The sequence below is a fragment of the Orycteropus afer genome, unplaced genomic scaffold, assembly GCF_000298275.1.
Source record: "Orycteropus afer afer isolate SDZICR_OR568_19922 unplaced genomic scaffold, OryAfe1.0 scaffold00477, whole genome shotgun sequence".
NCBI lineage: Eukaryota > Metazoa > Chordata > Mammalia > Tubulidentata > Orycteropodidae > Orycteropus > Orycteropus afer.
The window spans coordinates 2,230,410-2,245,757 of NW_006922064.1; the positions used below are offsets into that span (position 1 = coordinate 2,230,410).

At 36.9% G+C, this 15,348-nt stretch overlaps 1 protein-coding gene across 1 annotated transcript in view; it reads left to right on the forward strand.

The window, feature by feature from the left end:
* LOC103209129 (serine/threonine-protein kinase Nek1-like) overlaps positions 1–15,348 on the forward strand; it is a gene marked incomplete at its 3' end in the record, with an annotated part of 135,627 nt that overhangs the window by 54,411 nt on the left and 65,868 nt on the right. Inside the window, exons 9-10 of the mRNA XM_007954908.1 lie at positions 9,353–9,413; positions 11,774–11,931. Coding sequence (XP_007953099.1) covers positions 9,353–9,413; positions 11,774–11,931 — 219 coding nt within the window. The remainder of the gene's footprint in view (positions 1–9,352; positions 9,414–11,773; positions 11,932–15,348) is intronic.

Consider the following 15,348-nt stretch of genomic DNA (forward strand, 5'->3'; position numbering starts at 1 on the left):
AAGCATCTTCTCAGATCATAATGCTATCAAATTTTAAATCAACAATAGGAAGATCAACAGAAAGAAGAGTAAACACATGGAAACTGAACACCCTCCTTGAGAAAGACTGGGTAAGAGAAGAAATCAAAATTGAAATTTGTAAATTCCTCGAATCAAACAAGAACGAAAACACAACATACCAAAATCTTTGGGACACAGTAAAAGCACTGATCAAAGGCCAATTTATAGCAATAATGGCACACATAAAAAAAGAAGAAGGAGCCGAAATCAACACTTTAAACCAACATCTCCAACAATTAGAAAAAGAACACCAAGAAAAGCCTACAGTCACCCAGAAGAAAGGAAATAATCAAGATTCGAGCAGAAATCAATGAAACAGATAATAGAAGGGCAATAGAAAAAATCAAGAAGACCAGAAGTTTGGTTTTTTGAAAAGATCAATAAAATTGACAAAACACTGGCAAATTTAACAAAGGAAAAGAGGGAGACAATACAAATAACTCGAGTAAGAAATGAAATGGGTGACATCGGAACTGAACCCACTGAAATAAAAAGGATAATATCAGGATACTATGAAGAACTGTACTCCAACAAATTTGAAAGTCTGGAAGAAATGGACAAATTTCTAGAAGCACACCGATTACCTAAGCTAACAAAGACTGTTGTGGAAAAGTTGAACAGGCCCATCACAAAAGAAGAAATTGAACAGGTCATCAGAAAATTACCAACCAAAACAAGTCCTGCCCTAGATGGTTTTACCGGAGAATTTTTCAAAACATTCAAAGAACTGATACCAATCCTACTCAAACTATTCCAAAACATAGAAAAGGATGGAATCCTCCCTACCTCATTTTATGAAGCAAGCATCACTCAAAAGGAAAACTACAGACCATATCCCTCATGAATATAGATACAGAAATCTTCAACAAAATCCTAGCCAATAGACTACAACAACATATTAGGAAAATCATTCATTATGACCAAGTGGGGTTTATATCAGGTATGCAGGGATGGTTCAACATTAGAAAAACAATCAACGTCATTCACCACATAAATAAGACAAAGGAGAAGAACCACATGATCATATCAATTGATGGAGAAAAGGCATTTGATAAAATCCAACACCCATTCCTGATCAAGACTCGCAGCAAAATAGGAATAGAAGGGACATTCCTCGACATAATAAAGGACATTTATGCAAAACCAGCAGCCAACATTATTCTCATTGGAGAGAGACTGAAACCATTCCCCTTGAGAAGAGGAACCAGACAAGGGTGCCTGCTATCACCACTTCTATTCAACATTGTATAGAAGTCCTAGTCAGGGCCATAAGGCAAGAGAGGGAAATCAAAGGCATCCAAATTGGCAAGGAAGAAGTCAAACTATCCCTATTTGGTGATGATATGATCCTATACCTAGAAAACCCAAAAGACTCAGTCAAAAATCTGCTGAAACTAATTCAGAGATTTAGCATCGTGGCAAGATATAAGATCAACATCCAAAAATCAGTTGGATTCCTCTATACCAGCAGAGATTGCTGAAAAAGAAATAAGGAAATCAATACTGTTTACAATAACTACCAGAAAAATAAAATACTTGGGAATAAATCTTACCAGGGACACAGAAGCCCTCTACAAATTAAACTATAAAAATCTACTTCAAGAAACCATAAGAGATCTACATAAATGGAAGAACATCCCATGCTCATCGATAGGAAGATTGAACATTGTGAAAATGTCAGTTCTACCCAAATTTAGGGGCCCTAATATATGGCATAAATAGACTATTAAGCATAACTCAAAATGCACAAACAAGAGAAACCAGATGATTGGGACCTTCTAAAAATTAATTTTTTTTCTGTGCTTCCAAAGACTTCTCCAAAAGAGTCAAAAGAGAACCTACAGATTGGGGAAAAATATTTGGTAGTAACATATCTGACAAGGGACTTATCTCTAGAATTTATTGAATACTTCAACACCTCAATAACAAAAAGACAAACAGTACAATTTAAAAATGGGCAGAAGACATGAATAGACACTTCACCAAGGAGGATATTCAAGCGGCCAACAAACATATGAAGAAATGCTCACAATCATTAGCTATTAGAGAGATGCAAATCAAAACAACAATGAGATACCATCTCGCTCCAGCACTAGTAGCAAAGTTCAACAAGACAGAAAATAACAAATGCTGGAGTGGTTGTGGAGAGATTGGGACTCTCATACACTGCTGGTGGGACTGTAAAATGGTACAACCATTGTGGAAAGCAGTATGGCGATTCTTTCAAAAGTTGGAACTACAATTTCCATCTGACCCAGCTTTTCCATTACTAGGTATATATCCTAAAGAAGTGAGAGTCATGACAAGAGCAGACATATCCACAGCCATGTTCATTGCAGCACTGTTTACAATAGCCAAAAGATGGAAACAACCTAGGTGTCCATCAGCTGAGGATGGATAACCAAACTATGGTACATACACACAATGGAATAATCTGCAATGCTAAAGAATAATGTAGAATCTGCAAAAACACCGCATAACATGAATGAACTTGGAGGACATTATGCTGAGTGAAATAAGTCAGTCACAGAAGGACAAATATTGTATTAGTCCATTATTGTAAACATCAAGGAAATGTTTATCTATGGAAGGACATGTTCTTTGTTGGTTACTAGGGGTGGGAGGGTAGGGTAGGAAACACTGTTAGATAGATAGAGATAAGTATTGATTTGGGTGAAGAGAAGGGCAATGTAGCAAACGTGAGTGATCATTATAGTGGCATTGAGGAAGAGAAAGAGAGAGGTACATGGGAGGTATAGACAACAAAGATGAACCCTTTTGCACATATAGTACGACGTTGTCAGTGAAGACCAACATAGGTATATTGGTAGATAGATGGGTGGACAGGCTGAATTACTAGGTATCTCTATGAAGTGGGGAGTGTACCCAAGAACATGTATAGGGGTGGCAGACAATGGTCCTATAAATTTATGTGTATGATCTGAATTCCCAGGTACATAGTAGAGCTGATAAGGGGCAAGGTTGTAATCACTGCTTGGTCACAGCAAGCTACCAAGAGGGACCGAGTAGTTGAACCTGTGGGCCGAGGACCATAGTCGCAGGGAACATCAAGCTCAATTGTCATAACATAATACACAAAACATTGTTCCACCTCCTACTTTGGCAAGTAGCGACTGGGGTCTTAAAACTTGCAAGCTGCCATCGAGATGCAATGATGGGTCTCTCCTCATCCAGAGCAAAGAAGAATGAAGAAACCCAAAAAATCATGGAAACAGTACTAGTGACTGGTACACCACCCGATTTTCAGCCTAAACAACTGTGAGACCAGAAGAACTGGATGGTGCCCGGCTACCAATGTCAACCACTTGGAAGGGGATCTATGAAGGAGATCTTAGATAGAGAGGGAGAACAATGTGGAACAAAACTCAAAATCATTTGGAGAAAAAAAAGGTGACCAGATTTGCTGGTCTGATAGAGCCTGGGTGGAACCACTGAGAATATGGCTCCTAGCTGCACTTTAGGTCTGCACTTGAAACCTCACCTGTGGCTTCCGGCCAACAATGGACAGAAATATGAGTTGAACATTTCCTTGAGGTAGATAGTCTCCTTGGAGAGAACAGTTGTGGGAGAAAGAAGGGCTGCTTATGCACAGGGAGACAGCTCAGGGGGCAGGAATGCATGGAGGGATGCACACAGGGAAGAGGTAACTATCTGGAGGAAGTGGGAGGGGAGCTGTTGCATTGTGGTTAATTGTGGTCAATGTCATGAGACAAAGTGTATGTGAACTATACGGAAAGTGAATTTGCTCTGTAAATTTTCACCCAAATCACAATTTAAAAAGTTGAGTATGCAGGAAGCATAGAAAAAAGATTGAGGGATACACAGAGTCATTGTACTAAGAAAAAAAAAATAGCTTGCTGGTCATCCATTTCAGGAGGAAGCATATGATCAAGAACTGCTGGTACTGAAGGAAGAATTTCAGGCTGCACCAAAGGCATTTGTGACCAACAGGGCTCCAGGAATTGATAGACTACTAGTTGAGATACTTCAACAAACACATGCAGTGTTGGAAGTACTTACTTTTCTATGTCAAGAAATTTAGACAATAGCTAGTTGGCCAGTCAACCAGAAGAAATCATATTTATTACCCATTCCAAAGAAAGATAGTTAAATAAGTGTGAGGAATTTTCAACAATGTTAATATTCCATGTTAACAAAATTTTGCTGAAGATAATTTGGTGCTTTCTGTACATTGTCAAGGAATTGCTGTAAGTTGAAGCTGGATTCAGAAGAGGATGTAGAACATGGGATATCATTGCTGATGTCAGAAAGCAGAGAATACAAGAAAGATGTTTACCTTTGTTTTAGTGACTACAAAAGTGCATCCATGGGAATCGTAACAAATTGTGCATAACATAGCAAGAAACAGGAATTCCAGAACACTTAATTGTTCTCATGAGGAACCTGAACATAGACCAAGAGGCAGGCATTCGAAAGAACCAGGAAATACTGTATGGTTTAAAATTGGAAAAGGTGTGTAGCAAGGTTGTATCCTTTCACCATACTTAATCAATCTGTGTGCTGACCGGTAATCTGAGAAGCTGGGCTATACGAAGAACACAGCATCAGGATTGAAGAAAGATTCATTAATGACTTGAGATATTCATATGATACAACTTTGCTTGCCAGCAGTGAAGACAGCATTAAGCATTTGCTGAGACTACAGTAAGGATTACATCTGAACATGAAGAAAACACATATCCTCAGAACTGTGTGCATATATAACATCATAATAAATGATGAAAAAATGAAGTTGTCAAGGATTTCATTCTACTAGGATCAATGGTCAGAAGTGAAACATTAGGCAAATCTGCAAAAGAACACTCCAGATTGTTTAAAAGGAAAGGTATCACTATGAGGAGTAAGGTGTGCCTGACCCAAGTCGTCATTCTTTCAGTCTCCTCAGATGCATGCCAAAGCTGGACAATGAAAAAGGAAGAGCAAAGAAGAAATGACATATTTGAATCATGTTGTTGGCAAAGAACATTGAATATTCCATGGACTTCTAGAAGAACCAACCCACATGTCTTAGAGAAAGTACAGCCAGAATACTTCTTAGATGGAGAAGGATAGCATACTTGGTGAAGTAGCAGGTCAGTCAAACAGAGAGAGGCCCTCAATGAGATGGATTGACATTGGTTGCAACAGTGGGCTCAAACACAGCAATGATTGTGAGGATGACATAGTACTGAGCAATGCTTTATTCTGTTATATATAAGGTTGCTATAAATTAGAGCTGACTGAATGACACCTAACAAGTACTGACTGTTTTGTTCTGTTTTTTAATCGATTGATTAGTTAGTTAGCCATTATTTTCTGGAGACAGCTCAGGCATCTTTCTGTTACATCTTGTTCCTGTTGGAGTTATCCTTAAATAAATCCTGGAACAACTGGGAAACAAGCAGAACATTGGTGCTCTCAGTTGAATATATATATACCCACAGATATGGGCCTCTGTTTCTAGTCTTTAGTTTCATTTCCACCAAGTTGCTTCCACTTAATAGGTTCTGCCAGACACCTTTGTGAGAAGTTCCAAATTCCTTAGTCTGGTCTATTATGATCACTATTCCACTAAAGCAAATCTTCTGTGGCCAGACTGACCAACCCACTGTCTCCTGATACACAATAATTATTAACTGTTGAGTTATATGTATTTTGTTTTTTATCGTGCATCTCAGTTGACACACTGTGGCCATTACGATTGTTAAATTTTTCATTTACTCATTCAAAATCTCTTTAAAGAAAGCAAGAATTTAAATAGGGGATTAGGACTTATTTTAATTCTTACTAATATGTCAGTTGTTTTAGCTTTTTATTACAATTATATTTGTCAGTGTATAACACATTTTAAATTTTAAACAAGTTTTTAGTCGTTCAGTTTCTTTACTGAACAAATACTTACTTTGTACCTGCCATGGGCTAAGCACTGTTTTCGACATTGGGGCTACAGGAGTGAACAAAATGGATAAAAATCCTTGTCCTCTTGGAGCTTAATTTCTATTTCGGGGTTGGGGAAAAACAAGAAGTGAATAAATAAGAGAATTATATAAATATTCCCCCCTCCTGAAAAAAAAAAAAAAAACCCAAACTCACTGCGTCGAGTCGATTCAACTCATAGCAACCCCTCCTTGGAGTTCCGAGGTGGTATTACTACGAAAGTAGATTGCCCAATCTTCCTTCTGAGGAGTGGCTGGTGGATTTGAACCACCAGCCTTCTGGTTAGCAGTCAAATGCCTTAGGCACTATGCCACCAGAGCACCCCTCATAAAGATTACAGCCAAAAAAGTCCATGGACAGTTCTGTCACATGTCATTGTTATGAGTCCAGATTGAATCAGTGACACCTAACAACAACAACAGTGACATATGGCTATTGATAATTTGAAATGTGACTAGTGTTCTTAGTAACTGAATTTTAATTACTTAATTTAATTTTAATGTACATAGCTAAGTATGGGTTAAAGCCAGTGGACCCAATTCTGGCTCATAATGACCCCATCTGTTTCAGAGTAGAACTGTGCTCTTTAAGACTCATTTTTTGGAGGTAGATCGCTAAGTCTTTCTTTTGAGGCTTCTCTGTGTAGTCTAGGACATGTTAGCTGAGCATGTTAGCTACTATATTGCATATCACAACATAGGGATCACAGAACCTTCTTGGATACTATGTTCCATCTCTCAATTCATGTAGATGTCTACACAGGGGAAAAAAAAAAGATTTATGTTCAAATAATGGAAGAAATGTACTGAATTCTTGAGCAAGGTAGAGATTATAAAGCAATGCCTTTCTTCCATGAAAGAGAGGAAAAATGCATATGTTCAGGAGAGGAAATACATTTGCACAATTGCTCTGAATTGCCAGTGAACTAGTCTTTTACTCATTTATCCTGTAGTAGTACAGTGGTTCTCAAACTTTAGAAAGCATCAAATCTCTGCAGTTTGTTTAATTCAGGAATGGGACTAAGTATTTACATTTGTAGTAAGTCCCAGTCTATGCTGATGGTGCTGGTATGTGGATCACACTTAGAACCATTGCTTGAGGAGGATACCTTAATGAGAGAAGGTGACCATCTCAGGTTGTGCTTGTTGTTTTTTTGCCTTTTATAGCTTCTGGTTCACTGTTACTGTGGGAATAGTCTCTTCACTAGATCACTGTGCTTTTGAAAAAAGAAAATTCACTTGCCTTCACCTCTCCCGCCCAGAAAGAAAAAAAACAAGCTTGAGTTAAATCTTTATTGGCATCATAGTTTTTCACTTAAAGAAGGAAAAACATGAAGTAGGGAGAGAAAATTACTTTCAAGAAATGTTAATAATTTTTAATTCTCAAAATATATTTATGTATGGGCAATAAGTAGATATTTATAATGTCGCCGGGGCAAAGCCCATTCAGACCTTAAGTGAAAATTCAAAGGATTTATTCGGCAATAGAATGGGCAACTACCAGCTCACATAAGTAAAAACATGATAATTTTGGAGAGTGGGTCCCATTCGTGGAGGGATATATATGACAAGAGATTACAATAGAAATCATTGATTGATTAGTCTTTGATTAAGGTCACAAACAGTAGGGTTGAAGTAGGGAGGTGCTTCCATTGGATACAAATGCTTATGTAGGCTTCGGTGTATATAAAGATTTACAGTTACAGTCATTTATCCTTCAGGTGGGATTATAAAACATCACTGATGTTTAAACAGAGTTAACTGGAAGTCTCAGTTATATGTGCTAACTATTTTGGTACCAGGACCTCATTTCCCAGAAATAGCTTGCTAAAATAAAAACCCTTTAAGTTGTTGGGAAACTTTAGATAAAGCTGGCTCCAAGACTCTTTCAAAACAATACTCTTTGTTATAAAGAAATATTTCTTAGGCCCACTTTAAACTAGACTACTGTGCCAGCATTCTCTTCCTTAGAGGGTTCTTCACATCCTGGCTTGACTACCAAGAAAAAATACTTCCTTAATTACTGTGTGTTTGTGAAAGGTCAGCTAGGTAAACATAGAGTCCTGGTCAGGTCAGGCATCTAAAAAGACTTGTTTACTATTCAGCAAAAACTGAGTTTAGTCATTTAGTCGTGGTCAAAAAGGCTTCATAAACTTTTCCTTTATTGTAATAATAGTAAAATGAAGCACTTACTAAATTATGTAAGAATATTTGAATATGCATCCATTAGCTGGTTCACAATTATATCTTGGTAAGTATACAACTCATTGGTGATGCTGAGAAAATGCAGAGTGAAATAACTGAGATAGGTTAATCTGAGAGTGTTTCCTTTGATAATGAAGTGAATCTTGAGCAGTTTTGAAGTGAGTGAGCGTTATGGATATGCATAGAATAGAGAGGTCACTCCAGATAAAGAGGTAATTGTATTAAATTGCTGAGAGATGGAACAGGTAAGCAATATGTGGGGTACTATGTAGCTCTGGTGGCATAGTGCCTAAGGCTAACCAAAAAGGTGGTGGTTCAAACCCACCACCACTCCTTGGAAGGAAGATTGGGCAATCTACTTCTGTAGATGTAACCACCTCGGAAACCCAGGGAAGGGTCGCTGTGAGTCGATAACAACTCAATGACAGTGAGTTTGGTTTTTTGGTTTATGTGACATATTAGGAGCTCTGGTGGCGTAGTGCCTAAGGCATTTGACTGCTAACCAAAGGCTAGGGGTTCAAACCCACCAGCCACTCCTGTGAATGAAGAATGGGCAATCTACTTCTGTAGTGATACCTCCTTGGAAACCCAAGGAGGGGTCACTATGAGTCAGAATCAACTCGACGGCAGTGAGTTTGATTTGTTTTTTTGGTATGTGCCATATTAGGTTAATTTTAGAAGAAAGCTTGTCCTGGGAAAATAATAAAAATAAATTAGTAAGATTGGGAGGGAGTATTGTGAGAGGACTTTGGTAAAAGGATTAATTGGTTTTAATTAGTACAGTTTATTTGTCAACTTGGAGGAGTGAGCATGGTGGTGCAGTGGTCAAAGCACTCAACTGCTGTTAGATAGGCAAGTGGTTCGAACCAACCAGCTGTTTTATGGGAGAAAGATGTGGCAATCTGCTTCCATAAGGTATTACAGCCTTCAAATTCGATTGTTCTAGAGGTTTCCTGTAAGTTGGAATTAACTCTACAGCAGTGTGTTTTGTTCTGTTTGTTTGTTTGGATTTGACAGCATAATTGTGACTGAAAAAGGAAAATAATGTATTTTTATTAATGGGGAGGGTTTTTTTTTTATTAGAATTTTAACATCTTTTGTAACTTTTTTTTTTCCTCTTTGATTCTAAGCTTATTGCAGAAGAATTTTGTCTAAAAACATTTCGAAAGCTTGGAGCACAGCCTATACCAGGTAAGTGAAATTTAATTTGAGGTCTTTAACCTGTTTTCAGTAATCACAGCTAATTATACTGGAGATATATGTAGATATAATACTTTGGGATAATTATAGGATGAATTGGGAGCCTTGGCAGCACCGTGGATAAAGCTGCGCTGCTAACTGAAATATTGGCGGTTCAAAACAACCAGCAGCTCTGGAGGAGAAAGATATGGTAGTCTGTTTCCGTAAAGATACACAGCCTTTGAAACCCTATCGGGCAGTTAGTTCTGTTCTGTCTTAGAGAGTCACTGTAGGGCTTGTGAGTCAGAATCAACTGGGTGGCATTGCTTTTGGTTTAATTCTTGGTTGGATGAATTTAATCCAGGTGAAATGTGCCTTTAAAGTGTTTAATATATGGCAGTGAACAACATTCTTTGAATTAATAATTTAGTTTAATTTTCATTTCTTGTCTGTCTTACATAAATATGATTTGTCTTCTGTCTTTATCAGATGTTTAGCTGAGATTCTGCATACGTTAAAACCAAACCAAATCCACTGCACTATACTTCTTTAGCTATATTAATACAGTTAGCCATGTCATAGTATTGTTACTTTGTATGTCTATGCTTTGATTTGATTTTACAGTTGAACTTTCAAAGGGAAATCTTTTTTCCCTCATATTTCATAGTTCCTGGTCAGAGTGGGTTAGAATATGTGTTTGGAAGACCTTACCTACCATACTGTCTTATATTGCCAACAGAAATTACTTATGAATCTCTAGAATGCCAGCCAAATATCTACTATTTTTGTTAAGTTTATTAAATTATATGAGTAATACATGTTCATTTTTAAAACTAAAAGGGAGAAGATAAAAATTATCTCCAATGTCAATACTGACCGTTATATTTGGTGTATTTTGTTTTGTGATGATGTGAAAAGTGGAATTGAGGATAATTTTTATTGTTTCTTTTAACTAAATTATTCAAATAGATCATTACTGTTTTGTTTCTTTTAACTCTATAATAGTATATACTGAACATTTTCTAATATTATTAAATATTATTTAAAGGATGAGTTTAACAGTAGCATTTTATAGTGGGTTGCTAATTAAAATTTTCTTCTCCTTTCACCTCCTAAATGGAAGAATATTTGTTGGAAGAGATTGATTAAATCAACTTAGCACATAAAAACATTCTAAGATAGAAAGGAGGCTAGAAGAAGAAGGCTGCAACTCAGGCTGTGGGAGAGTTTAAACAGAGAGGTACCTTAGTGGATGTGAAAAATAGGGGAGGAAAGAGAATTTTGGAAAAGGTGGATGTAAACTATTATTTTTGACCTCCTTTAATGTCCTTTGAGAGATGTGATTGAATAGTAGAATGTCCTTTTAGTTGTTGTTCTTAAGCTGGCATTGATTTGGTCCCTGACTCATGGCGACCCCAGCTATTACAGTGTAGAACTGTTCCATAAGGTTTTTTGGCTGTAACATTTATGGAAGCAGATTGCCAGGTCTTTCTGCTGAGTGGGACTGAGTCGCCAACATTTTGGTTAGCACCAGATTGCTTATGCCACTGGCCTCCTTTTAATTTCTTTAGTTTAATTGTTGTTTGTAGACTTACCATTGCTTTAAAACTGAACCACATCTAGGCTTCAGTAGGATTAAATAAGTAATGTTATGCAAGATTTGTCTTTGTATATAATTTTTTGTGTTTCTTTGATTATTTTTTAAAAAATCAGTTGTTGATGTAGATTGCCCTTCAAAAAGTTTGATTAATTTGTATTCCCACCAGTGGTTTATAAAGGTGCTTATTTCATGGGACCCTTACCTTTAATGATTTTTTTAAAGTGTTCTTCAACAGGTCTGTATATATAGACTATATTAAGAGTATAAAGAAAGAAAATATTCAAGTTGCTCTTAGTAATAGAATTAATATTTAACATAATGATGGCATTGAAATTTATATTCCAATTTTTAAAGTATTTCTAAAACAATGAGTTTTATTTTTAATTTATTAACAGCTTTATTGAGATAAAATCACATACCATATAATTGATCCATTTGAAATGTACAGTTCATTGGTTTTAATGTTTTCTCAGATATGCATAATCATCACCACAGTCTGTTTTAGGAATATTCTTTTTATTATATATATAGGACATCTCAACATTTAAGAACAGTATGGCTTTTTCCTTCTTTCAAAAAGTGACATTAATGTAAAATAGTTATGACAAAGGCATTTACATGTGCTAAGGAATGAATAGTTTTTTTCTGAAAAGTGTTAAATTAAATGCTGTAGAGATTATGAAAACAAAGTGCTATCTTGAAGAATTTTCAAAGTAAAGATTTAATGTATAGAACTACTGGAAAAAAAAGTTGTTTATATCTTTTCATATAGCCAAAAGACCAGCTTCTGGACAAAGCTTGGCTTCTGTTGCACCTGCTCAGAAAATTACAAAGCCCGCTGCTAAATATGGAGTACCTTTAACATGTAAGAAATATGGAGATGTACCTAAAAAATTACATGAAAAGAAACCGCTCCCAAAACAAAAACAGGTATGATTATATTATAAATGTATGTTAGTAACAAATCAATTTAACCTTATATTATTGAAGCTCAGTTCAGGTATCTTCTATTTGTAGAACTGTTTTTATTATGTTACCAAATACATTGCTGTTCACTGCTTCTCAAGTTTTCTAAAAATAAGAAGGCTCCCAAAAGTCATGAAAAAACATTAAGTAGATATATTAAGTAGTAGAAACATCAAATTGTTGGTTTAGTAAAAAGAAAATGACATTATAAATGAAGTAATTTTGAAAAATCTAGGCAAAGCCTTTTCCTTTCACCTGTAAAAGAGGTAAATCTCTATGATATATGTGATAAAAATCTGGGAAAATTTCTTATTTTAGAATTCCCAATCAGATACATGTATCAAAATCATAGAGCTGGAAGGGCTGTGTGGTCTGTTCTGCCGTATTTCAGATGAAAAAATTAAGACCTTATCATTTAAATGACATGCCCAAGAATACACAGTTTTAGTTGCAGGAATTTGAGATACTTTTTATGTCAATATCTGCATAATTTGGCATATGGGGTCTGTTATGAATTACATATCATGTTAGATACTATTAGATAAACTTCATACTGCTGTTAAACTTCACAATAGGAATAAATTTTTTGCTTAAAATTGATCACAGAATAATTCAAAAACTGATTACTAGAAATTATCAGTTAGCATCCAGTCAGGAGACAGAATGTACGCAATAATTTGTGTAGGGAAATTTTCATGTAAATAATTATTAACTATTTTTAGGGAATTATTTTTTAAGAGATAAGGAGAACTCTAAAGAATACAGGAATAACAGATAAAGGAAGCCACTACTATTTCAGCACTGAGGCATAAAACCCAAAGGAGGAAAAAAATTTTGGAAGATCCCTTCAACCCCACCCTTACGGCTGAGGTTTAGACTTTATTGGAGAAGAAATGACTGTAGCTCCCGGGGTGATAGATTCACTAAAGTGCCACAGGCAGACTAGAAATGACTACTGCATTGCTGATGGAAGCCATGCTGGTGTTATTTGCTGAAATACTTTGGAAAGTTGCCTAGAATGCTAACAGAATGTACCAGGAAGCCAATTGGGAGGGCTGTTGAACTTGTTGTTGAACTTATTGGGAAGCCTGCTGAGTTACTAGTGAAACTGGCTGGGACTGTGGAGATACTGCTGAGCTCTTTGGGAAGCTGCTAGGATGTTCCCACCAGCAGAACTTGGTGGGAAACTGTCCACTGTAGTGCTGCTGAAATTCACAGAGCAGCTGGAACACGAGCAGAACTCAGAAGCCATCCACAGGAATGCTGCTGAACTCAATGGGAAGCTGGCCTAGGTACTGGCAGAACTCTCCTGGAAGCTGCCTTCAGGGTGAGTGCTGCCATGTGCCTTGCATGTTTCTTCTTAGAAGAAAAGAAAGTACACCATAATCAGGAAGAGAAGCCCTTTCCTTCAATAGTGTTTCTCCAGTGTCATCTACTAACAAAGCTTAACATCATGTTTGGGTCACTGGTGGTTCAGTGGTAGAATTCTCACCTTCCATGCAGAAGACCCAGCCCATGCTCCTGATGTACAGCTACCACCTGTCTGTGGAAGCTTGCATGGTACTGTATGATGTTGAACAGATTTTAACGGCGCTTCCAGACTGAGACAGACTAGAAAGAAAGGCCTGGTGATCTATTTCTGAAAAATCAGCCAGGGAAAACACTATGGATCAGATCCACAACCAATCAAAAGAACAGGGCAGCATTTTGTTCTTTTTGTTCATGGGATTACTATTAGATATATGACTCAACAGTAGGTAACAGCAATAACATTGTGTTAGCAAGCAAAAGATTATACTATCTAGCTCCAATAAATAGGACAATGAAGTATGCATTTGGAACTGAGTGGCAATTAATTGATAATTGGCATACCTGTTATAGCTCTTTTTTTTTTTTTTTGAGTGGGAATTATTTTTAAAGCCTAAGTAGACCATTTCTATCATATATTTTATTACTCTTTAGTCACTACAAGGGATCGAACTCCATGCTTTACTTCATAACGTAGACTGCCATCTCCATAAGGCTCTGACCATCCTCTAGTCTGGCCTCCATTCTTCTGCATAGCTCTCTAAATTTTTCCACAAGGCCCTCTTGTCATACATTATCAACAAAATTCCTGTGTTCTCCATTTCTAAAGAGAAGCCCAATGACTCAGTGGTTAAGCACTTGGCTGCTACCAGGAGGGTCAGTGGTTCAAACCTACAAGTTACTCCATCAGAGAAAAGACCTAGATCTCTGCTCTCATATAGCTTATAGCCTAGGAATGTTGAACCACCATTGCATATCTGGAATCATTCCCATTGGGAATTATGGAGTAGTTCTGCTCTGTCCTGTAGGGTTGCTCTGTCATAATTGACTCGATGACACACAGCAACTAGTAATGATTGTCTTCACCTTTTACAATAAAATTTGACTCATTCCTGAACATACTACCCGGTAGTTCTCTTAAGCGATGACTGTTTTTTTTTTTTTTTTTTAATATCTCTTTATACCACTGAGTCTACAGTGAGGTGAGAGATACTTTCCTTGCTTTTCATTGCCAGACACTCCTTGCTTTTTAAAACCCCCAGCTTTGAGCTTTTGCTACCTGACTATATCACCCAGGGCTCCTTCATGATACACCTGACTTGCTGTCACTATTTCCAATGCTGTCAAAGTTCTTAGTGATTTTAGTTCCAAAGGGATAATCCTTAAAATAATATGTGACCTTTTATTTTCTAGATAATTCTTTTTCAGTGACCTTGTCTTTCTTCTTACCTTAGAACTCTCACTTATAGTCATGCCATTAATTTGTCATTACTAATAACAACTTTTTGTAGTCTTAGTTATAAGCATCCTACTTTCTTAGCTCTATTCTTATGCTTCCAGCTTATTCCTCTAGATCTGTTTCCAAAACTTCTTTGCTCCATTTAGATCCATTCATCCTACTATTTTTTTTTGTCCCTCATCCCCTTTTATTTTTCTTACCTGACTTAAATTCCATGTTCTCTCATTATAATTTCTAAAACCTCACATCTTTTGTCCCTCTCTTTTCTTATTATATGTTGTTGTTGTGTGCCATCGAGTCGGACCAGACTCATGGCAACCCCTCCTTGGGTTTCTGAGGCAGTATCACTACAGAAGTAGATTGCCCAACCTTCCTTCCGAGTAGATTTTTTTTTTCCTTATTACATATCATCTAGCAAAAACCTAAGTTGGTGAAGTCCAGCTCTCCACTTTTGTGCCTGAACATAAGCAGTGGAATGTCGCTGGAGAAGACATACAACAATTCTGGCTGTTGTTGTTGTTAAGTGCCGTCGAGTCATTTCCGACTCATAGTGACCCCATGCACAGCAGAACGAAACACTGCCCGATCCCACACCAGCCCCACAATCCCTGCTA